Source organism: Sorex fumeus, unplaced genomic scaffold (assembly GCF_029834395.1).
Source record: "Sorex fumeus unplaced genomic scaffold, SorFum_2.1 ptg000079l, whole genome shotgun sequence".
NCBI lineage: Eukaryota > Metazoa > Chordata > Mammalia > Eulipotyphla > Soricidae > Sorex > Sorex fumeus.
In genome coordinates this window covers 4,996,782-5,021,570 of record NW_026606136.1, presented here as the reverse complement: position 1 = coordinate 5,021,570, position 24,789 = coordinate 4,996,782, and the positions used below count along the sequence as shown (strand labels likewise).

At 41.5% G+C, this 24,789-nt stretch overlaps 1 protein-coding gene and 1 non-coding gene across 2 annotated transcripts in view; both read left to right on the top strand.

The window, feature by feature from the left end:
* Window positions 1-24,789, top strand: part of GDPD4 (glycerophosphodiester phosphodiesterase domain containing 4) — an 87,452-nt gene that overhangs the window by 18,816 nt on the left and 43,847 nt on the right. Inside the window, exons 4-9 of the mRNA XM_056130560.1 lie at window positions 4,574-4,633; window positions 13,203-13,301; window positions 13,373-13,466; window positions 14,462-14,539; window positions 15,731-15,876; window positions 16,409-16,491. Coding sequence (XP_055986535.1) covers window positions 4,574-4,633; window positions 13,203-13,301; window positions 13,373-13,466; window positions 14,462-14,539; window positions 15,731-15,876; window positions 16,409-16,491 — 560 coding nt within the window. The remainder of the gene's footprint in view (window positions 1-4,573; window positions 4,634-13,202; window positions 13,302-13,372; window positions 13,467-14,461; window positions 14,540-15,730; window positions 15,877-16,408; window positions 16,492-24,789) is intronic.
* On the top strand, window positions 16,004-16,110 carry LOC130038807 (U6 spliceosomal RNA). Its single transcript, XR_008794793.1, has one exon. It is a non-coding gene; the product is annotated as a U6 spliceosomal RNA (small nuclear RNA).

Genomic DNA, 24,789 nt, shown 5'->3' with positions numbered 1-24,789 from the left:
CAAAAGTAACGACGAGACTTACTGCTAGGGATAGGAAAGACTATCTGGCCTAAGCACTGTAGTCTGAGATTAAGATGGCCCTAGGAGGGCAATTCTATAAGCTTAAAGTATTTCTTACTGTGTCCATAAAAAATGATTTATATTATGTATGCTTATATGTTTGTTGGACAAGTTGAGGAGAAACACACTCAAGGAATTCCGTTCCAGGGTGAGTCTGATGTCGGTGGGCCCCATAGGTGACTTATGTGAAGCGGGGAGAAGAAAGACCGTCACTTTCTCCCCAACCGCCTCTGCCACCTGGGACCCAGAGTTACTGGTTTCTTGTCTCGCCTTGCAGAAAGGAATTTCAGGAGTAGAGAAGCAGTGAAATAAATAGATTTTATTTTGAGGATTTTTAGGTGTGGAGGGAGAGAGAGTAATGTACTCGAGAGAGCCCCTACACACATCCTAGCATTAGACACAAAAGCATGAAAGTACACATCTCAAGAGGGGAGATGCAGGCGACACAATGTGCTCAGCCCACATGTGCTCAGCCACATGGGCGCAAGCAGTACATGGGCTTAGGCAGCATATGTGCTCCCTTCCTTTGTTCAAGGTGACCTTTATAGGATTTCTCCAACCTGCCCCCAGATGGGCCTTTGCTAAGGAGGTTACCAGGGGGGTTGGGAAAGGTGATGGTCTTCTTTGAAATTCCTTTCCTGGCCTTTTGTTCCTGCAGGAGCTTCTTTGGGTCTGTTGCTGGAGCCAGGTGAGGGTCTTATTAAGCCTTAGTTCCATTTTCCTATTTTCTGCAGGGCTGGCTTTTATTATTGCCTTGGGAGGGGGCCTTCCCTGTCTACCTGCCTACCAAGTCGATCTGCTAAATGAGAATCTGTCCTAGAAGCGGCTTTCCCTGAGAGAAAGAACTCTACCCCTGTTGATTGTGACCACACCTATGTGTAATTGTTACCCCAACCTGTTGGGACTGGATTGAGCTGTCAGGATGAGCCCATGTAGACTGCACCGCACATAATGGGCAGGAACATAGGGACCCAGGAAAATGGGCTAGATTTCGTGTGTCCTGACTAGTTTGGATGAGGCTGAACATTTTTCCCTTTCAAACTGCCTTAAGTAAATAATTTCAGTATATTGTAAGAGGCAGTTTTCCATTTCTCACAGAAACCTGGCTGGTCTTTGACATGCAGATCTCAGGTGCTAGCCAGGCCTGATCTTTGGGATGTAGATTCCAGGCTCTAGACAGACTAATCTTTGGGATGCAAATCCAAGTGCTTGTAGCCCAAAAAAGGTTTCAGTTTTGGTTTTGTTTCTTGCTTCTGGAGGCCAAAATTAACTGGCCTGCAGATGCAAAGAAACAATGTATGTTTTGCTGCCTCAGTGTTCTTTCTGTAACTCCTTTTGATGATGTCACTGCATTGCGTCCTTTTAGAGGTACCCTGATCAATAAAAGAAGATTTCAGGGCTCTCTAGGGGGGAGACAGGTCTGAGAGAACCTGGGCCCTCCATGATATAAATTTCTTTTATGGGATATAATGAGACTGTAAGAGTGTAAGACTGTAAGAGTGGGCTGGGGGAGGGGGAGGCAGAGGAGAGACAGGAGTGAATGGAGAGAGGATTGAAATAAACTGCAACTAAGACCAACCAGCCTGGCCCTCATTTCCTTCCTTTGCCTGCCCATCGCCATTAACCTCCCTGGAGTGGGGAAAACGGCCTGATGCTACCGAATGCGGGCAGCGGGTGAGATAGATCGCTGCTGTCTTTTTGTGTTTAAAAGCATTAATGTGGGTGAGAAAAGCATTACAAGTTTTATTATTATAGTTTAGATAATGGGCTGGAGCGATAGCACAGTGGTAGGGTGTTTGCCTTGCACACAGCCAATATGACCGACCCGAGTTCTATTCCTCTGCCCCTCTCGGAGAGCCCGGCAAGGTACCGAGAGTATCTCGCCCACACGGCAGAGCCTGGCAAGCTACCCGTGACGTATTCAATATGCCAAACACAGTAACAAGTCTCACGATGGAGACGTTACTGGGCCTGCTTGAGCAAATATCGATGAACAACGGGAGGACTGTGACCGTGAGTTTAGATAATATGACTATAATAGCGTTAATGTTTATAATTTGATATATCAAATATATATTACTGCACCTCATCATCTCCAAAGCGAATAAGTCCCTCATCACTATCCCTATATTACTGCCAGTCCCCTCATTCATTTCTACGCACCACTTTTCCCGCTGCTTGGTGAAGCAAGTTTTGTATCAAGGATTTGTCATTGTTTGATACTATCTGTTCCCTTGCTTTGTGAGCATTCAAAGTTTGGGGGGTATCATGATAAAGTAGGCAAGACAGAAAATATGGGTTGTCACCAAGAAAGACCTGTTAGGTTTGCATGAAGTGTAATGGAGAATAGTTGGGAGCATGGCTAAGAAGATAGACTTTTTAATAGTTTTTTTTTTTTCTTTTGGAAAGCCTGGAAAGTAAGGCTAAGACTTTTAGCATAAATGTGATTTCTAGTTTAGAAAAATTATCTTGGAAGTTGTGGTGTGGGGGTGACAATAGGTGGAGACCCAGTTAGAAACTTTGCTTTTTAATAGGGAAAATGCCAGTGAAGTGTGTGCTCTGTGCTAAACACTGACCACTGAATAATATCACTGTAATATTGAATAAGCACCTAAACATACATTTAGCTTCTAGAGAATTTGAGTGAACAGTAAAGCAATAATCTAACAAACTTTCTACTCTTTTATACCTCTCTTCTTCTTTGTGGTGTGAGGTATGGACCCGAGGATTCACACAGGGAAAGAAACCACTCTACCATTCAGCCTCTTTTTGGATACATACAATGAAAAAAACAGTGAACCAGGGAAGATATGGGTTCTATCTCTGGCCTGTCTTTCCATTATTTTATTTATTTCTTGGGAGTGGGGAGTTCTAAGCAGTGGTCAGGGACCCTGAGGGCCACTTCTGGTGACAGGGCTAGTGGGTCAGTTCTAGGTTCTGAGGATATGGTGCTTTTTGGATCTGGCAGTATGGAGGACTTCTCAGGTCCCTTTGGTGGTGCTCAGGAATCAGCAAGAAGGATTACAGCAAGGTGTCAGCTTGATGATACTCCTGAGACCAAGTGGTGCATATTGGGAGGGTTGGCCGCATCCAAGCACCCTGTTGTATTATATCTTACCCCTTCTTGAGGTTATTTTAAACCTTGGTTAAGTCATGTAATGATTTGAAGGCCAGTTTCTTTGCTTTAAAATGTGAATAACAGTGTTAATGATATACATGCGGTTCCCTTTGTTTCTATGCTTTTACAACAAAATGCATGTAGAGTTTTAAATTTTCTTAATATAGACAATGGCCTTTGTATATTTGTTATATCTTTTCTTCTGCTAAAAATTCAAATATTTTGTTTTAAAAAATCAACTGAGCATAATAATACTTAATAAAAATGGTATTATAGGGATGGGTTGGGCTGGAGCTACAGCACAGCGGTAGGGCGTTTGCCTTGTGTGCGGCCGGCCGAGCCAGGTTCGATTCCTCCACAATTCCTCTGCCTCTCTTGGAGAGCCCGGCAAGCTACCGAGAGTATTTCGCCCGCACAGCAAAGCCTGGCAAGGTACCCCTGAAGTATTCGATATGCCAAACACAGTAACAACGAGTCTGACAATGGAGATGTTGCTGGGCCCACTCGAGCAAATTGATGAACAATGGGAGGACAGTGCAGTGCAGTGCTATAGGGATGGGTAAAAAACAAATATAGATTTATACAATCATTTTGATTTTTAAAATAAGATGTGTCTTATACATTAAAGCTCTCATTAATACTCTAAGCATTTGAATAGGCGAGTTTTCAGTGTTTATCTCCACACTGACTGGAAAAGTGGCTCAATTTATATTCAAGTCAAATTAACATTTAAGGCTATTAACAACAGTGGTTAACAATTGTTAATAGCAGAACCAGAGATATAGTACAGGGGGGCAGGGCTCACCACATATGGTCTCTCAAACCTACCAGGAGTGAGCACAGAGCCAGGAATAAGTCCTGAATAACTCTGGGTATGACCCCTAATCAAACAAAAAACAATTGCTAGTACCACTGGTTCCTTTGAAAAGAACATTTAAATGACTTTTGAAGGCCTGGTCCTGCTCTTTTTTCACAAGTGGGTCTTGTCTTCATCATACCAGGAATTTCAGTGTGAAGAAGTGGGAGGAATTCAGGAAGGATATCAGTTTGGTTATTGTTAAGAAATCCCAAAGGAAATGATTGTAAGTGGTAAGTAATTGTAACTTACTACCTGGAGTATAGATTACTAGTGAACTCACTACTTGTAGTTAGTGAAAGTTACAGATAGGAGGTGATACCTGGACTGACTTTTAAATTTCAGTGGCATGGGAGGGAGAGTTCTCCAGGCAGAACAACATCTTGATAAATAGTAAGTTCCCAAAGGCTGGAAAATACCAAGTTTTTAGCAAGAAATGAATGTGAGTCAAACTGAAAAGAATTTTGAATTTTGAACAAGGCTTTGGGCAGCAATTTGGTGGTTTCAGCATAACCTCCTCTGATTTATTTGTTTTCCAGATATTTGGACTTTTGTTCATATGGGAAGGTTTTGAACTCTTCCTGCACTGGAGTAATAAGGTAGGACATCTCCATTTTCACAGGAGACTTAGATGAGTCACTGCCACTTAGTGTTAAGTACTGAGTTGCCCTTTATTCCTTTGTTCCCCTTACATAGAAGGTTTTATTTATATAGTTCTGACTGAAATCCTTGCATTTCTCATACATATGATTTACTGAGGAAACAGAGCCATAACAATCCCATATATACGTGTGTGTGTATAATAGTTTTTTTTTTAATTTTAGACACCATGATTTACAGAGTTGTTTACAGTAGAATTTCAGGTATACAATGTTCCCACCTCCATTCCCACCACCTGTAACCCTATCCCTCCACCAGTGACTCCAGATTCTCCTTGATCCCCCAAACTGACTCCTTGACAAATGTATTTTTAAGTTAAATTATTGTGTAATTTGGGTGCCACACTTTCAGTAGTGTTGCATCTAGTGGTTTAGCTACATACAGATATTTTGCATCCACACCACAGATGAGACCAAAGCCCCCACCTCATGACCCTTACCTCCAGATCATTTCTTGCTGTACCCTCCATTTCTCACCTCCTTTGATATTTTTATTTCTATAATATACAACCAATATTTCCTTTTGTTTCTACAATTCTAGAGTCAGTAGAAGCAGTGGAAATATTTTGATGCCTTCCATTTCTACTACTACTTTTTAACTCACTCTGTGACTCTTTTCCCATTCAAATGAAGTCTTCATTTCTTTCCAAAACTGTTATAATCATAAGAACATTCTCATTTCAGTCATTAAAAACTTAGGTTCCTTTTAATAACTCAAACTCCAACTTTATAAGACTATCATAATCCCCATTTGGGCTTGACCCAAGTCTGGAAAATTGTAGTGGGAAGAACAGCATAGCCCCCTGGTCTCTCTTCCGTCAGAAAAGGAGAAAGGGGGGTATGGTGCTGCCAGCAGGTCAATCTGTAATTGTGAGGTGAGTGCATCAGCAGCCTGATGGCACCTTCAGACTTCTAGATACCCCAAAGTTGCTGCTGTGCCTTTGGCCAGACCCCAACAACTTGGGGTCAAGTTTACCAAGAAAGTAAACGGCCAAAAGTTAGGTATGTGTGAGACACACCCTCACACCACTTCGGGCTCAGCTATATAATTGGAGGCAAGGCCTCTCTGGTTCCTGATCAAACTGCTTAATGGCCATGATCCCAGAGACTCAGAAATAAATCTTGGAATTCAGCGGCTTTTGGCAGAAATGCATTTGGTCCCTCAGTAGGTTACTGGTGCCAGGCCACCCTAGGGGGGAAAGAGTGCTGTCCCTCCACCTGCTCCATCTTGGCAGCTCAGTGGCCGCCATCCTCCAGAGGCCATTGGACATTCAGGTTTGGGCCTGCAGTGATGAGATACATGGGGCCTCACAGGATTGGGATAGAACTGGCCCTTTCCTCCCCACCCCAACGAGACCCTGAGTTGCTGCCCACAATCAGCCTTTCTGGCTCCTGATCAAGCTGCTTAATGGCCATGATCCCAGAGACTCAGGAACAAATCTCGGAACCCAGCAGGTTTTGGCAGAAATCCCTCCAGATTTAATTGTTAAAATTTTGGAATTCCAAAATCGTGCAGCCACTACTGCGGCCACATGACATCATATGTTATTCATAATCAACAATAGAAAACAAATTTTCTACGGTTGCCTTTTCGGCAGATCTGAATGTTGAGGTAAAATCCCAAATAATAATGGTGGGTCTGGTGTCGAAATATTGAATGTTATCAAAGTAGAGAGAGAGTAATGTGGAAATCATTTGCCCCACAGGTAGGGGGAGGGTGTGGGATGTGGGGTATAGTTGGATTTTTGGTGGTGGAAAATGGGACAGGTGTTTCATCATTGTATGACTGAGACTTAAACCTGAAAGCTTTGTAAATGCTCTCACAGTGATTCAATAAATATATTTATAAAAAGGGGGAAAAAAAGTTAGGTGAAGTTCATGCCCAATTCAATCAGCCTAATCAATGGCTGAGTAAATAGCAATACTCCAAATTTAAAAAAATAGGAGAAAAGGAGAAAAGGACAAGATGGAAGAACATAGTCTACAAGAGGGGCAACATGGATGTCTGCGGTTGGTCCCTTCCATAGTACATAAATGCAGTCTTGACTCTACCTCAGGTGCTTTTTATTTTATTTAATTTTTATTAATATTACAGTTTAGGTGACATGGTTACAATATAAATTAATATTGTTTTGATGTACATAGTACCTCACAACCACCAAAGTGTTCAACACCCTCTACGACTGTTTTACTGTTACTTCTTATCTTTTTCTTGATCTCTCTAGGCCCCACTCACAACCAAATGCTTCATTATCTCAGTTTTGTAATATAAGGCTAAGGCTTTGTCAGTATTTGGTACTGTCTGTTCTCTTATTCTGTTTCTCTGTATACCACAGATGAGCAAGATCATCCAATATTTGTCCTCATTTTGATTTATTTTGCTTAACATTATGCCTCCAATTCTATTCAACTTACAATGTCACTGTCCTCCCGTTGTTCATCGATTTGCTCGAGCGGGCCCAGTAACGTCTCCATCGGAGACTTTGTTGTTACTGTGTTTGGCATATCGAATACATCACGGGGAGCTTGCCAGGTTTTGCCGGGCGGGTGAGATACTCTCGGTAGCTTGCTGGGCTCTCCGAGAGGGGCGGAGGAATGGAACTTGGGTCGGCCATGTTGACTGCATGCAAGGCAAATGCCCTACCGCTGTGCTGTCGCTCCTTAAAAAACTAGAGATTGAGCTTCCATGTGACCCCACAATACCACTTCTGGGAATATATCCTGAGGCTGCAAAAAAAGTCTGTAGAAATGACATCTGCACCTGTATGTTCATTGCAGCATTTATCACAATTGCCAGAATCTGGAAACAGCCCAAGTGCCTGAGAATTGATTGGTTAAAGAAACTTTGGTACATCTATACAGTGGAATACTATGAAGACTGTTAGGAGAGATGAAGTCATGAAATTTGCTTTTAAGTGGATGGACCTGGAGAGTATCATGCTAAGTGAGATGAGTCAGAAAGAGAGGATAGACACAGAATGAATATACTCATTTGTGGAATATAAAATAACATAGATTGACACCCAAGGACGGTGGAGACAGGGCCAGGAATATTGCTCCATGGTTGGAAGCCTGCCTCACGAGTTGGGGGAGAAGGCAGCTGGAGTAGAGATGGGATCACTAAGTCAGTGATGGTTGGAGGGACCGTTCAGCATAGGAGATGTGTGCTGAAAGTAGATAAAGGACCAAACATGATAGCCTCTCAGTATCTATATTGCAACCCATGATGACCCAAAGTAGATAGAGAGTATGGGGAAAATTGCCTACCATAGAGGTAGGGACAGGGTTGGGATGGGGGCGGGGGGGGGGGTGATACTGAGGACATTGGTGGTGGAAAATGTGCACTGGTGGAGGGATGGATATTCGATCATAGTATGACTGAAACTCAAACATGAAAGCTTTGTAACTGTATCTCACTGTGACTCAATTTAAAAAAAGATAAAAAGATTAAGTGAAACTTCATCAACAAAAAAGAGTAGCTTCTCTGGAAGGAAGGGCTTTACATATGTCGACTGTGCTATCTCACCAGTGTGTATTTGCTACACCTAACTCTGGGGGATTGGCTCTTAACTAAGGCTGTGAGACTAGGTGCAGAGGGAGACTAGTGTGAGGGACAGTCAGTAGGAGGTGAGAATGAGGGGCAGGGGAAAACTAGAATGGGGCCCACGGTGAGACTCGAATAGGGGCAGGGGGAGAATGGAATAAACAGAAAGACCGAGATTGGCTGTTGATGGCAGCCAGCCGGGGTGAGAGAAGCAACTCCAGACCACCGAACGCAGGCAGCGAGTGCACAAACACTTTTGAACACACACACACAGCATGTACTATTGTCAGCATTCAGAATTCTGGTGCTGCAACTTGTTATTGTATTCTTAAGCTTCTTCAACTCCATTTTATGAATTTTTCATCGTCATTTCTCTCCTATTGATTGCTTAATTTCCATTGCCATTGCATTGAGTGTTGATTTAAGGTCATTTTCATCCAGGCTCCAGAGTTTTTATGAACTTGAAGACTTGCCTGGATTTCTGTCCCTGTCTGCTAGCATAGCTAAAAATTCTCTTGCTTCCCTCTTGTTCCTAAAGCTTTGGGGGTGCTGGCAGTGAAATTTTGGCTTCCTGATTAAGTGGCGACCATATTAATTACTTTATACTAATAGGCTATTGCTTATGTCTCTGTTATTCTCATTCTTCCATTAGCATTTAATGGTATTTCAGCAGGATAGGCGGGTCGTTCCATTTTTGAGTTTATGGGCACTCAATTGTGTTATTACATGGAAAATAATCTATTTGCACTGGAGAAGACTATGTCTCTGGCTTTTGGAGGTTGGAGAATTCTGTGTGTGTTTATTAGTCCCAGTTCTTCTAATTCAAGATCCTTCCTTCCTTCCTTCCTTCCTTCCTTCCTTCCTTCCTTCCTTCCTTCCTTCCTGATTTACAAAGCTATTCATGATTGAGTTCAAGGCATACAGTGTTCCAACAACAATCCCATCATCACTGTCAATTTTCCTCTACCAATATTCCTAGTTTCCATCCTACCCACGCCCAACCACATCTTTTTTATGATCACTTGATCACTTGACATCCCATTACTCATCGATTTGCTCAAGCGGGCACCAGTAACGTCTTCATTCATTCCTGTCGCGTGCTAATGTAACCCAATGGCACCTGCTCATTCTAGGAATACAAAGAGCCTCAAACTGATCGTTCAGGGTCTTGACGAAGAAGTCTGACCATCTCATAGGTGGGTGGCCATGCGATCTTTTGACGCCCCGTGGAATACAGTCGGTAATGGCTCTAGTCCAGCAGTCGTCTCCAAATCGCATTTCATGTCCAGCCTATCTCATTTTCCATGCCTTGGCGAATGAGACAGTGTCCCTGATTCTTGACCGTCGACAAAGGTCGGAACTCCAGATTCTTTCTCTCATTTGAGTGAAGCCTGATACTCCAAGCATTGCTCTTTTGATTCCTCTTTGAGAGACCTGAATAGCATTCTCATCCTGCTTTCTTAAGGCCCAGGTATCTGAGGTGTATGTTAATGCAGGAAGAACAGTGGAATTGAAGAGATTTGTCCAGAGCCGGAGGTTCTTTGTCCTTTTAGCTATTTCTTCGATGTTCTTGAAGGTATTCCAAGCTGCTCTCTTCCTCCTGCGCAACTCAGGTGCCAGGTCATTCGTCCTGTTCACTTCTCGACCTAGGTACACATAACTGTTGCATTCGGAGATGTTCATCCCATTGAAAGTGAGTGGAACGTCAGGAACGAGACCATTTGTCATAAACATTGTCTTCGTTAGATTCAGCTGTAATCCGACCTTTCTACACTCACACTCGAAGTTGGCCACCATTTGTGCCGCTTGGCTGATGTTTGGTGTTACAAGAACGGTGTCATCAGTAAAGCAGAGGTGGTTTAGTTGCTGACCATCTATCTTCACTCCCATTCCTTCCCATTCCAGTTGTCACATGACGTTCTCGAGGGTGGCACTGAAGAGTTTTAGTGAAATGGTATGACCCTAACATACACCTTTCTTGACATGGATGATCATTTCCTTGTAGAATGGTGAGATCCTGGTAGTGAATCTGTAATACAGCTCATAGAGGATCCTGATGTATTGAGTTTGAATGCCCTGTTTGGGTAGGGCTTTGATGACCGCTTCCATCTCAACAGAATCAAAGGCCTTCTTTAAATCAATGAACATTAGAGCAGCATCTTGAACTCCCGAGAAACCTCAATGAGCTTGGTTATCATGTGGATATGGTCAATGGTGCTGAATCCTTTTCAGAACCTGGCTTGCTCGCATGATTGTTTTTCATCTAGTGTTCTTCCAATCGTATTCAGGATGACTCCAGTGAACAGCTTGTAGATGACAGACAGCAGGCAGATCGGGCTATAGTTGCCAATGTCGTGGATGTCTCCCTTCTTGTACAGTAGTACAGTCCTGCTGGTTTTCCATTGCGACGGAACCTTGCATTCAAACAGATAGCTTGTAAAGAGCCGAGCCAGTGTATTGATGAGTACTGATGACAGGTTCTTCAGGTGTTCAGGTCTGACCTTGTCTCAGCCAGGTGCTGTTTGCTTCTTTACCAACGAAATGGTGTGTCGGATTTCGGAAGGGAGAATTTTGGGAACGACATATCCATCCTGTAGAATTTGGTATGTGGGCAGGTGGACTTGGCTATCAAAGATATCCAAGTTGAAGTCATGGATAATCTTCTCCATTGCCCTTCTGGAAGATGTGATAGATCCATCAGGACGTCAGAGGGCAGTCATCTTGGTCTTGTAGTTGGCAAAGGACAGGTGGGTGTTGCGAATGCTTTTCCTAGCTTCTGCCGCATCTGCCAGCACTGCTACTCTTTTCTTTTTGAGGTCTTCCTTTATCGCTTCTCTGCACTGCTTTGCGAGCTCAGATGTTTGCTTGCGGTTGCCTGAGGCTTGCGCCAAGCCACCTTGGCGAATGAGCTCAAGAGTTTTCGAAGACAGGCATCTTTTTGTGGCTATCTCTCTCCCCCCCACAATCATGGAGGTGCTGAACCAGTCGATAGTATTCCTCATCAATGTTGTCAATGAGGGCATCTTCCCATGTTTCTACAATAGTGCCAAAGAGCTCCCAGTTGGTGGTCGTTCTGGGAGTTCTCTTCTTAAACTTTGCAGCCCTTTCTCCCCGCTCTGTGAAGTAGAATTTTGCATGAAGGATATGGTGGTCTGATCTCGTTTGGAATTTTGGGACAACAGCGACATCAGTAAGGCAAAACTGTTGATTGAATATGATGTAGTCAATTTCATTTTGGAACCGTCCACCGGGAGACTACCATGTCCAACATTTAGACTCGGCCTTCTGGAATTGTGAGTTACCATGGATGGTCTTGGTTGACATGATGAACTTGGACAGTCTCTCACCCTGTTCATTCCATTCTAGGCCATGGGTCCTGATGTGGGGCTCTTCGGCTAATCTTCTCAGTCCTATCTTGGCATTAAAATCACCAACAATGATCTTGTAGAAGGCACTTATGATAGGCACTTTTTTCGTTTTAGGCTCTGTGGTTTATATTCCTATTACTGATAGGGTTTCATGCATAAAACGTTACCACCTTACAGCACCACCTTCATATCTAGAGTGACCAACTTCTTTCAGTCTAGCAAACTTTAAACTCTAAGATAAATTGGAAACACCTAGTACAAAAGATCCTTAAAAGGTCAATTTGAGGCCTATACCCACTGTGTCAGAAAAAGATAGGAGCTAACAGTATACAACACAGAGAGAGTTCAGTTGTCCCTAGGCAACAGCAGGAAACAACCATTCCTGAGAAAGTGACTGGAAGCTTCCATCCCTGAGGTACAACAACCTGTAGACACTCAGGCGGCGACCCCTCTCATGAGGCTGTGATTCCGAACAGCAGTCTCCAAACTGGAGCTAGCAAATGCACAGATACTTCCCGGTGTGGCAAAGATCAACTTGCTGAACAGCTGCAATTGTTTCAGGTGTATGTCCCAGCCCCCTACCCCTATCTCTTTCCACCAAAAAAAGAGACCACTGTCCATAACCACTCCCTAGTTCAGTTGGACTGGCTATAATACCTTGTTTCTGAAGCAAGAGAGCAGGAACTGAGAACCCTGGGTAGAGTCCAGGCCAACTAGACCTTGGTGCTATAGCATAATTCAAGGGCTCCTGAATAATATATTCATATACATAAAAATCAGAGCCACAGGAATCAGACTGAAGAGACAATTAAAATATTTACTTGTAATTGTATTGAGTCATACATGAAAGTAGGGAAGATTTGGAATGTTCTTTTTTTAAACTGAGAGATTAAAAGTATTGAAAGTATTGGCGAGAGTGGAGAAGATATAATAATCTTATGATATAATCTTAACAAAGGTATTCTTTCTCTCTCTCACATACACACACATGCACAGATACGCACACATGCACACACACACTTTTTTTGGAAAACCTCCCCTGAAGTTCTCAGCAATCAGTCCCAACTTTACTCCTGCATTATGAGCCTGATGGAGTTTGTGCTCAGACCCAGTGATGTCAAGCTTAGAACCTCATACAATATACATGTCAAACATGTGATCCAGCCCTTTGAACTCTCTCCCTATCCCTAGCTCTGTACCTTTTTTCAGCCATATTAATACTGCAAATTCACCTTTTGTAACAAAGAAGGTAAATTATAGCATCTGTGCAAAATTGGTCATTTGCAGAATGATCAGATAATCATTGTATCACTGTCATCCCACTGATCTTGGAATTATGTGAGCAGGTGCCAGTAACATCTCTAGTCATACCAGCCCTGAGATTTTAGCAGCCTCTTCTTACTCGTCTTTTCCCAACGATTGGAGGCTCTTTAAGAGTCAGGGGAATGAGACCTATTGAGATTAGATAATTGTATGAGGAATTGAGTTCCCTGGTATTTTGGAGACTCATAAATTTCCAAGAAAATTTCTAATCCAAACCTAGCGCTTGATGCAAGTCTAGTGTCTGGATGTAAGGTTTTTATTTCTGTTTTCACAGGTGCTGCTCTGTCTCCTTGTTGCATTTTACACCTTTTTGTTTTGGGCTTTATTTACTTACTGGGAGGACAGGTGGCTGACAGTTGGGCTGTCACTGCAGGTAAGCATCATCCCATGGGTCTAACACTCTACCTAAAAGTGTTCAACCTGATGTTTTTTACTTTCTCCCAGGTCTTTTGTCCCTTCATACAATTGACCAGCATACCTCTGATGACTCTCCTCTCCTGGCTTCTGTTCACATATTTGTTCTACTTGGAAGGAGAAGGTATGTCAATGGATACAATTTTGATCCTTTCAGTTCTGTAGTACGTAGTCTGCATACTCCACTCCATCAGAGGACCTCTGTATCTTGTTGCATCTCAAACCCGTGCCACCACTATTTATCACTCAGACATATTTCTTATGTCAAAATTACAATTCTGCCTAGCCTATTATTGTATTTATCTCACTGAACAGGCCTTCTTCTAGAGAAGTGTTCTAGAAAACTGAAAGTGTTCTCTATGTTGTAATATCTTGACTTCTGGGACTTGGCTTTCATATATGTCGGAGCCATTTAAGTATGTTTTATCAGCGTGATGGTACCAGCCACAGTTCATTCTTTTGGGGTGCATTCAGATATTTCCAGTTTCAATTGATGACTTTATGCTAACCCATATATCCCTGGTTACTTCCAAATTAACACAAAACGCTCTTCAATGAATGTCTGTCACACTTAGAGACAGCATATAGAAGTGTCTAGGATGCCAGATAGATTGTACAGGGATTAAGGCACTTGCCTTGCGTGCAGTCAATTGAGGTTCAATCCCTGTTACTATATATGGTTGCCTGAACACTGCCAAGAGTAATCCCTGAGCACAGAGCCAGGGGTAAGCCAAGAAAAAAAAAAACTGCCAGGTGTGTCCCAATGCCCTACCTCTACCTTTTCTCATCAAAAAAGGGAACTATCTCTGCCATAGTTTCTCCTTCATATTTTGATGTAAAATGGAAGCAGAGGAGAACCAGATATATGCACTGAATTACTGTGAGAATGGACTCTTCTCTCAGCATCTTTTCTCCATATCTCTCTTGCTGCTCTTGGTTCAAGAAGAAGTGTTTGATTTTTGGTTTCTGGGAGGATGCAGGCTAGTGAAAACTTGAATTGGTAGTATTTGTGTACATGTGTATGTGTAAGGGAAGGGGAAAATTTAGCAAAAGTTCCTGGAGAAAGAGCTAAAAAGGAACAATAATAAGCTACTTTCTTTTTCACTTCCTAAATTTTAGTTAAAGCCAGAAGAGCAGAGAGGCTGCGTGAGCAGAGAAAACTAGACAAGAAATGTGATGCACTCGTAAAGTTAAGAGGTTAGAGCTGGAAATATAGATTTGAAAATGATTAAGACATAGTTGCCCCCTTTAACAAAATGAATGAGTAGAATATTCAAAAGTCTACGAAAGGGGCTGGAGCAATAGCATAGCGGGTAGTACATTTGCCTTGCATGTGGCTGATCCGGGTTTGATTCCCAGCATCCCATATGGTCCTCCAACATCACCAGGAGTGATTCTGAATGCAGAGTCAGGAGTAACCTCTGAGCATTGCCGAGTGTGACGCAAAAAGCAAAAAAAAAAAAAAAGTCTAGTAAAGTGTTGGGAAACTCTGAACCAATATAACATGTACTATGGATAGGCTGTGTGCAAATATGTGTATATGTGTGCATGCGTGTGAGTACCTGTCACTGTCACTGTCCTCCCGTTGCTCATCGATTTGCTCGAGCGGGTCCACTAACGTCTCCATTTTGAGACTCGTTGTTACTGTGTTTGGCATATCGTATACACCACGGGTAGCTTGCCAGGCTCTGCCATGCGGCGAGATATTCTCGGTAGCTTGCCAGACTCTCCGAGAGGGGTGGAGGAATCAAACTTGGATCAGCCATGTTGGCTGCGTGCAAGGCAAACACCCTACCCACTCTGCTATTATGAGAAAAAACTGACATAACAACTCTTTGAGGTAGATTTTAGCAGTAGGCTAGTTCTGTTTTATGGAAGGACATTAAAACCTAAAGAAATTAAGCTAAAGCATATCAAATACATTATTAGGTAGAATATGACTTTGAGCCCAAACTTTTGTCAAAAAGTACTGTTCTTTTCACTGTCCTGCATGATCTTAAATATATTGGCATTTTGGGTTGATTTTTTTCCCAACTCTCAGGGCTTTTTGAGAAGCAGGTCAACTCTTCTTCCCAAGAAAGTTTTCCGTAGCATCACCCCATTATCTTTTCACTCCTATACAATTTATTCCTTTGTAAATTTATAGTTCCAATAATTTGACTTAATAGTAAAGCTACACTAGGTAGCCCTGTACCTTCAAATTCATACAAATAATTGTAATGTAACAGAAATAGAGAGTAAATATGACACTCTGCAGAATGAATGAAATCCATGGATTGGGTATTTATTTACATTTGCAGCTTTCTGGTAGTTGTTTGTGAGCGTTTTCTGGTTTTTTTTTTTTTTTGGTCTCTTTTTTTCTCAATTTCCTCTTCTTTTTTTTTACAGCTATACAAATTTCTGTTGGTGTTCCCTTTGTAATTATCCTTTTGTGTCTCTATTTTGTGCCAATTGGACATTATTCTCCTTGTGTTAAGGATAAGAATACATTGGGACCCAAGCCATTGCTCATTGCACATAGAGGTGCACCCATGGTAGGTGTAAACATAATAGATATAAGTGAGTACAGATGTGTATGCATGGTGTATGCATATGATAAAGTGATCTCAGACCCTGGGAACACCTGGAGAGGAAGAGGTATTGGCTTAAAATTGACATGAAGTGCTCGCTTCAGCAGCACATATACTAAAATTGGAACAATACAGAGAAGATTAGCATGGCCCCTGCGCAAGGATGACACGCAAATTTGTGAAGCGTTCCATATTTTTAAAATAAAAAGAAAATAAAAATGACATGAAGAAGAAATTAACTGTAGAGGTTGGTCTTGTACCCAGGTCTTCTAGCTTTTAACCATTTTTCTTTTTATACCCAGTGATAATTGCCTTAGAAGAGTAGAGTAGCAGCATAGGGAATAGAAGAAAATGTAGTTATGCTCCTGTTATAAACAGCCAACGAAGCCAAGCCAGCTCCCTAAATCCTTTAATACTAGGTTTCATTCCTGTCATAAAAGAGATGTTAGGGGGAGAGACTCTGAGGCATAAAGCCTGCTGTCCTTTTCTTCCATAGTTGGGGCCTGAGAATACCCAGATGTCCTTTGAGAAAGCTGTTGAACATGAATCCTTTGGGTTGGAGACTGACATATACTTAAGGTAGGAAAGCAGGGCTGAAGTGGGGAAGCAGTAAGGGCAGTGCCACGGAGAATGACCAGTCTGGCCAGGTTTCTAGAGAGAAAAGTGCTGTGTCCCTATTACACATAAACACAGCTCACACACAAACCACTTCTCCTTTACAAATCATGGCAGCTGTACATCTGAATTCCCCAGTCAGAGGCTTATAAATCATACACACGTTATATAATATAGTAGACTATAGACCAAACATGATTGCCACTCAATGCCTCTTTTGCAAACCACAACACCCAAAAGGAGAGAGAGAACAAAAGCGAATGCCCTGCCACAGAGGCAGGGTGGGGTGGGGGGATGGGGGGTCAGAGGGATACTGGGACCTGTGGTGGTGGAGGGTGGGCACTGATGGAGGGATGGGTGTTTGATCGTTGTATGATTGAAACTCAAGCACAAAAATTTGTAAGTCTACAACTGTACCTCATGGTGTTTCACTAATAAAAATAAAAAATATAAAAATAAAATCCCTACTACCTACTATATTCCAGACCATCTTCTTAGTTCTTGGGATATGCAAATGAGTAAGATATATATATCTATATATAAGTATATATAGATATATATATCAGCTTGTAAAGATATTTCCAGCTAGTAAAGAAAATAAATATATGCATTTACAAATAACCACAGTATAAGAGTTTTTATGGTGAACTTATTCTAGAGAAGAATAAATAAAATCTTAACATTACTTGCAACACTAACTGTTCCATGCAGAATATTTGAATCAGAACTCCTGAGTTCATTCATTGTTATGCCTGGTGTCATGGTATATTGTGGTAAAGGTTCTGAGTCTGTGAACCACTTTTTTTCTCTTATGTTATCTCAGATTTGATGTAGGTGACCCATATAATCCCTTAATTTTTCCACTTGCTGACTTCATTTCCACTTATCATCTCCTCCATATACTCCACCATTTTGATTAACAGCCATACCTTGGCATGGGAGTGGGAAAGAGGACTTTCATTCATTACTAGTGGAAATGTAGACTGTTCAAACATTTTTGAAAAACAATATGGATATTGCTTAAAATCTAGGAATTGAACTTCCAAATACCCCAACAATTCCACTCCTTCAAACCCCAAGGTCCCAAAAACATGCTCAGAATAGACATTTGTACTCCTGTGAACATTTCAGCGCTGTTCACAATAGTCAAAATCTGTAAACATCCCACTTGCCCTAGAACAGATGACTGAATAAAGAAACTATGGTATACATACACGATGGAATACTACATGCCACAAGAAAAGATGAAGTTATGCAAATTGCTGCTACTTAGATAGATCTAGAGAGTGTCGTGCTGAATAAAGTTAGGCAGAGGGAAAGGGACAGACACAATGATCTTTTTGATATGCTGTGTATAAAGAAACATAGTTTGGGAATAACAAGTGCCCAGAGGCAATAGAAATGAGAGCAGAGTTGGTCTTCAGTAAGAAACTTGCCACAGGGTTGTTGTTTGTCAGTCAATGAGGGGAACAATACCATAATTGTGAACAGAAGTGGTCACTCTGAAGGAGGACATAGTGCTGAAAGGAGTTAAAACAGTGTGCATGATACCCTATATCAGCAACAGTGTTGTAAACCACATTGTTAAAAGGGAAGATAAAAAAGGAGAGTTTCTGTCTTAGAGGTAGATTACTCTTGACACCAGAGTTTAGAGAGGAGGACAAAGAAGGAAGGGAATCAAGGGGGGAAGAAGAAGAATAGAAAGGAAAGTAATGGGAAATGGCTTGAGACTTCAGTTTTAATGGTGATGTAGAAGAATGGTATAGCCATATATCCAAAACACAGACTTAACAACAATGAAAACATAAAATCTAAGCTACAACCACTGGAACTTTTTAATGTTCCTTTCATGGAACATGGCAGGGTAGGGGTTGGGTGTAGGGTGTGGGGACAAAATATGGAAACTTTGGTGGAGGGAAGTTGACCCTGTTTGGGGGATTGGTGTTAAATATTATATTAATAAAATTAACTGCTAATAACTTTGTAAATCATGGTTCTTTAAGTCAATAAAATTATTTTTAAAATGAAAAATCCAATGATCCCATCCACAAATGGGGCAAGGAGATGAACAGACATTTTCCAAAAAAGACACATGAATTGCCAACAGTCATACGAAAAAGTGCTCATTGTCACTAGTGATTAGGGAAATGCAAATAAAAGCAAACTGATACATCATTTCACACAAGTGGCAATATTACATATCAAAAAGTCTGGAAACAGTCATTGTTGGGTGGAGTTGTGGTGAGAAAGGAACCCTCACCTGTTGTTAGTAGGAATGCCTTTTGGTTCAGCCTGTATGGAAAGCAATATAGAGATCTCTCAAAATAATAATAGGACTACAACTCCCATGCAGTCTAGTGATACCACTTCTCAATATATCTCCTCCAAACACAAAGACATTCATTTGAAAGGAAAAGTGCTCACCTATGTGCTTTGTCGCACTTAGTACAGTAGCCAAGATACGGAAACAACCCAAGTGCCCATTTACAGATGAATGGATACAGAGGTTGTGGTTTAAGCTGCACTCCTATATTTTTTAGAGCATTATTCACAATAGCCAAAATCTTGAAATAACCCAAGTGCCCAAGACAGATGACTAGATAAAGAAACTATGGTATACAATAGACTGCTACTCAGCCATAAGGAAAGATAAAGTCATACGATTTGGTGCTATGTGGAGCATCTGGAGAGTATCGTGCTGAGGGAAGTTAGTCCAAGGGAGAGGAAAATTCACAGAATATTCCTTCAAATGTGGAATATAAAGAAACATAGTTGGGGAATAACAAATGCCCAAAGGAAATAGAAACAAGGAGATGAGAGCTGGTTTCCAATAGGAATTAAAAAGCTTTTTTCACTTGGTGTGAGGTGGGAATAGGTTAGAGAAGGGTAGAGTATGACACCAGTGGAGGGAAGTGGGTACTCTGGAGGAGAACAGAATGCTAAAAGTAGGTATAAAATGCTTGCAGTAGAGGCAGGCTCGGGGGGGGGGGGGGGAACTGGGGACAATGGTGAAGGAACTGATATTGGAACAGGGTATGCCTGAAACCCAATCATTTGTAATTCATGGTGACTGAATAATAAAATTAAGTTTTAACAAAGAAGTTGTGATATAATATATATTGTTATATATTATGAATGAATGAATGAATGAATGAATGGGAGTGAAGATAGATGGTTGGCAATTACACCACCTCCGCTTTGCTGATGACATTGTTTTAATAACACCAAACATCAGCCAAGCAGCACAAATGCTGGCCGACTTTGACCGTGAGTGTGGAAAGGTAGGACTACAGCTGAATCTTACGAAGACAATGTTTATGAGAAACAGCCTCGTTCCTGATGCCCCATTCGCTTTCAACGTAACGACCATCTCCGAATGCAACAGCTATGTGTACCTAGGTCGAGAAGTCAACATGACAAATGACCTGGCACCCAAACTGCGCAGGAGGAAGAGAGCGGCTTGGAATGCCTTCAAGAACGTCGAAGAAATAGCTAAGAGGATGAAGAACCTCCGGCTCCAGGCACATCTCTTTGATTCCACTGTTCTTCCTGCATTAACATATGCCTCAGAGACCTGGAACCTATGTAAACAGGATGAGAATGCTATTCAGGTCTCCCAAAGAGAAATTGAAAGCTATGCTTGGAATATCATGTTTCACTCAAATGAGAGAAAGAATCCGGAGTTCCGACATCCGCCAAGAGATCAAGAATCAGGGACGCTATGTCATTTGCCAAGGTGTCAAAAATCAGATGGGCTGGTCACGTAATGAGATTTAAAGATGACCGCTGGACTAGAGCTGTTACTGACTGGATTCCACGGGATGTCAAAAGACCGCGTGGCCGTCCACCTACCAGATGGTCAGACTTCTTCCTTAAGATCATGAACGATCGGTTTGAGGCTCTTCATGTTCCCAGAGCGAACAGATGCCATTGGGCTACACTAGCACATGACAGGGACAAATGGAGACGTTACTGGCGCCCGCTCAAGCAAATCGCCGACTAACGGGAAGTTAAGTGATTAAGTGATATATGTTGCAATTTCTTTGTTAGTATTATATACAATATATCATGGAATATATTATATCTTATAGTATGTATAATATAGTGGAATACTACACAGCTCTACAAAAGAACAAGATCATACAGTTTACATCAACATGGATGCAACTGGAGGATACGCTTACTGAAGTCATAAAGAAACCGCTGATAGAAACAGAATGATCTCTCTCATGTGTGGGACTTAAAGATATACAGCAAGATAGAAACAAAGGATCAAAGAAACACAATGGGAGAACTGATGCACACAGTTGAGTTGGTGGTGTGGTGGAGTTTGAAAGGGAGGGGTGTTTGGGACCTTAGGGAAGAGAAGGGGGTACATTTCTGATGGATTAGGTGTTGGAAATATGTGCATGATAAACCATCATTAACAGTACTGTAGATCATAGAACCTCCATTTAAAATATCGTTAAGACTTCCTATAATTTTCTTTTTTTTTACTTGGAGTTTGTTCTTGATACAATTGCTAAAATTTTACATTCTACATGGATCAGTGGCTAAGTATCCATCCACTCAATGATCTCTGTGCAAGTTTTCATGGAACTCTTTTAACTTTGTAAAGTTTTTTATTGTTGATTTCATAAAACTTTATGGGTATTAAAATTTAAAGTTCATACAATTTCCACTTATTAAACATTATATTTTGTATGTTTCTTACATCATGTATAAAATGTAAAAACTGTTATTAGCTCACAGGTATATAGTGGGCATACTTGGGTCTGAGTCATATTTGCTGGCCATGTTCTAGATACATCTGATCTCGTGTGTCTTAGAAATGTAAAACTTGGAATGTATCACCCAGTTGATTTTAGGATCCTTCTTCTAACCACTTATTGAGATTATTGTGTTACTTTTATTTGTGGAAATATGACAAATGATTAGAAAAACTTGTTCTAAGAATGTTTTGTGATGACTTTAGGAAAGCTTGTTAAAATCCAAACCATTATAAGGTATAATAACTTTTTTTAACTTAGAAAAAAATTTTTAATTGGGGCAGGAGAGAAAGTACAGTGGATAGGTCACTTTCATTGCCTGTGGCAGACCCAAGTTCAATCCCCAGAATCCCATATAGTTCTGTGAGCCCTGCCAGTAGTGATCCCTCAGTAGAGTCAGGAGTACGCCCTGCCATATGTGATACAAAAAGCAACAATAAAAACATTTAAACAATTAAAAATGTATTTATTTATTGGCTTTTTGGGTCACACCTGGTGATGCACAGGGGTTACTCCTGGCTCTGCACTCAGGAATTACTCCTGGCAGTAGCTCAGGAGACCATATGGGATGCTGGGAATTGAACCCGGGTTGGCCACGTGCAAGGCAAACGCCCTACCCGTTGTGCTATCGCTCCAGCCCCTAAAAATTAAAAAAGTATTAAGGCATCAATACTTTTGGCAAAGCTATTCATAGCTATTCAAAGCTATTCAGATACCCAGTATTCCAAAACCAGTTCCACAACCAGTGTCAATTTTCCTCCACTTTGTCCCTAGATCCCCTTCCAACTCCCAGCCTGCCTCCTTGACAGGCATGTTGTAAAGTTTGGTTGTCGTAGTTTGGATCTCCTACATACAGTGTTGTTGGCTCTTGTGGTTTAGATATATACTTTTTTAAAATTAGTAAATCACCTTGAGGTACTGTTACATACTTAAAGAAACTTTTGTGTTTGTGTTTCAGTCATACAATGATTAGGTACCCATCTCTCCACCAGTGCCCATTCAACACCACCAATGATCTCAGTATCCCTCCCACATATTAGGATCCTTCTTCTAACCACTCCTAACCCCACCCTATGCCCCTCTCTACCCTGCCTCTGTGCCAGGGCATTCCCTTTTGTTCTCTCTCTCCTTTTGGGTATTGTGGTTTGCAATAGCGGTATTGAGTGGCCATCGTGTTCACTTTTTAGTCTATTTTTGGCAGCTCTCAACTCGAATGAGTCCTCCCAGGACCCTTTATTTTTTTCCCTTCTCTGTCTGAGCTGCCTTTTCCCCCAGCTGTGAGGCTGGCTTCCAAGATGTAGCGCAAACCACCTGGTCCTTATTTCTACTACTCTTGGGTGTTAGTCTCCTATTCTGTTACTTTATATTCCATAGATGAGTGCAATCTTTCTATGTCTGTCCCTCTCTTTCTGACTCATTTCACTTAACATGATACTTTCCATGTTGATTCACTTATATGCAAATTTCATGATTCATCTTTTCTAACAGCTGCATAGTATTCCATTGTGTGGATGTACCAAAGTTTCTTTAACCAGCCATCTGTTCTTGGACATTCTGTTTTTTCCAGATTCTGGCTATTGTAAACAGTGCTGCAATGAACATATAAGTGCAGACATCATTTCTACTGTACTTTTTTGCATCTCCGGCATATATTCCCAGAAGTGGTATTGCTGGGTCAAGTGGGAGATCAGTTTCTAATTTTTTGAGAAGCCTCCATACTGTTTCCCAAAGGGGCTGAACCAGCCGGCATTCCCACCAGCTGTGAAGGAGAGTCCCTTTCTCCCCACATCCACGCCAACATCAGTTGCTTTTGTTCTTTTGGATGTAGTCCAGTCTCTGTGGTGTGAGATGATATCTCATTGTTGTTTTGATCTGCATCTCCCTGATGATTAGTGATGTATAGCATTTTCTCATGTGCCTTTTAGCCATTCTGATTTCTTTGAGAAAGTTTCTGTTCATTTCATCGCCCCATTTTCTGATGGGGTTGGATGTTTTCTTTTTGTGGAGTTCAACCAGTGCCTTGTATTAGATATATACTTAAACAACACTCTACACCACTCATGTTCCCAAGGCCCCTGACCCCTGCCAGTGTTAACTTCTGGCTGCCTCTTCTTACTTTCCTTTTCAATTTTTGTCCTTCCCTGTCCTCATATCTATAATCTAGGTTTTTGTTTGATTTTTTCGTTTTTGGGTCACATCCAGCAATGCACAGGGGTTACTCCTGGCTTTGCACTCAGGAATTACTCCTGGTGGTGCTCGGGGGACCATATGGGATGCTGGGAATTGAACCCGATAGGCCAGTGTGCAAGGCAAATGCCCCACCCACAGTACTTCCGCTCCAGCCCCTATAATCTAGGGTTAAGTTAACTTACATATCCACCCATTTGATACCTTGCATTCCCTCATTCTGTTATTCTAATACTATAGGTGAGATCATCCTGTATTTGTCCTTCTGATTTACTTCACTTATCGATATATCCTCTAGTTCCATTTTATCCTCAAGTTACAGTGAATTAAATGATTTTATCATTCTTTGTGGCTATGTAGTATTCCATGGGTTATATATGCCACACCTTCAATATCCACTCATCTGTTACCTGGGTTGATTCCCTAACCTAGTTGTTTGCTAAATGCCTCAGTGAATAATGGTATGCATATGTACCTTTGCATGAAAGAGTTTGTGTCCTGGGAGTTGATACTACTAAGAAATGGAATCGCTATGGCACCTCTGTTCTTTCTTTTCTGAGAAATCTTCATACTGTTTTCCATAGGGGTTGAACCAGACAACATTACCACCAGCAGTGTATTAGAGTTCCTTTTTAATCACATCCCCACCAACACATTGATTCTAGTTATTTTTTATATGTGCCATTCTCTTTGGTGTGAGCTAATATCTCATTGTCCTCTTGATTTAGATTTCCCTGGTAGTAAGCAATGATGGCCTGGAGCGATAGCAGAGCGGTAGGGCATTTGCCTTGCACGCAGCTGGCCCAGCTGAGCTGGGTTCGATTCCTCCGCCCCTTTCAGAGAGCCCCGAAAGCTATAGAGAGTATCTCGCCCGCACGGCAGAGCCTGGCAAGCTCACCGTGAAGTATTCAATATGCCAAACACAGTAACAACAAAGTCTCCAATGGAGACGTTACTGGGCTCGCTCGAGCAAATCGATGATCAACGGGAGGGCCTTTACCTTACCTTTACTCTAAGTGTTATTATTTCCTTTCTTCTATTTTGGGGCTCCTTTTGTTAGACTTTTCTAGCCACTTGAGCTGTGCTATTAGTTTATTTATGTGGGCCTTTTCTTGCTTAATAATTAATGCTTTCATTGCTAGTAACTTTCCTACTAGGACCACTTTGATTGTGTCCCATATATTCTGGTAACTTGAATCTTCGTTCTCATTTGTTTCCAGGAATCTTTTGATTTCCTCTGATTCCCTCTTCAGCTCTCTGTTTACTTTCCAAGAATTTGAGTGTTAAAAACAATGTACATTGTGAA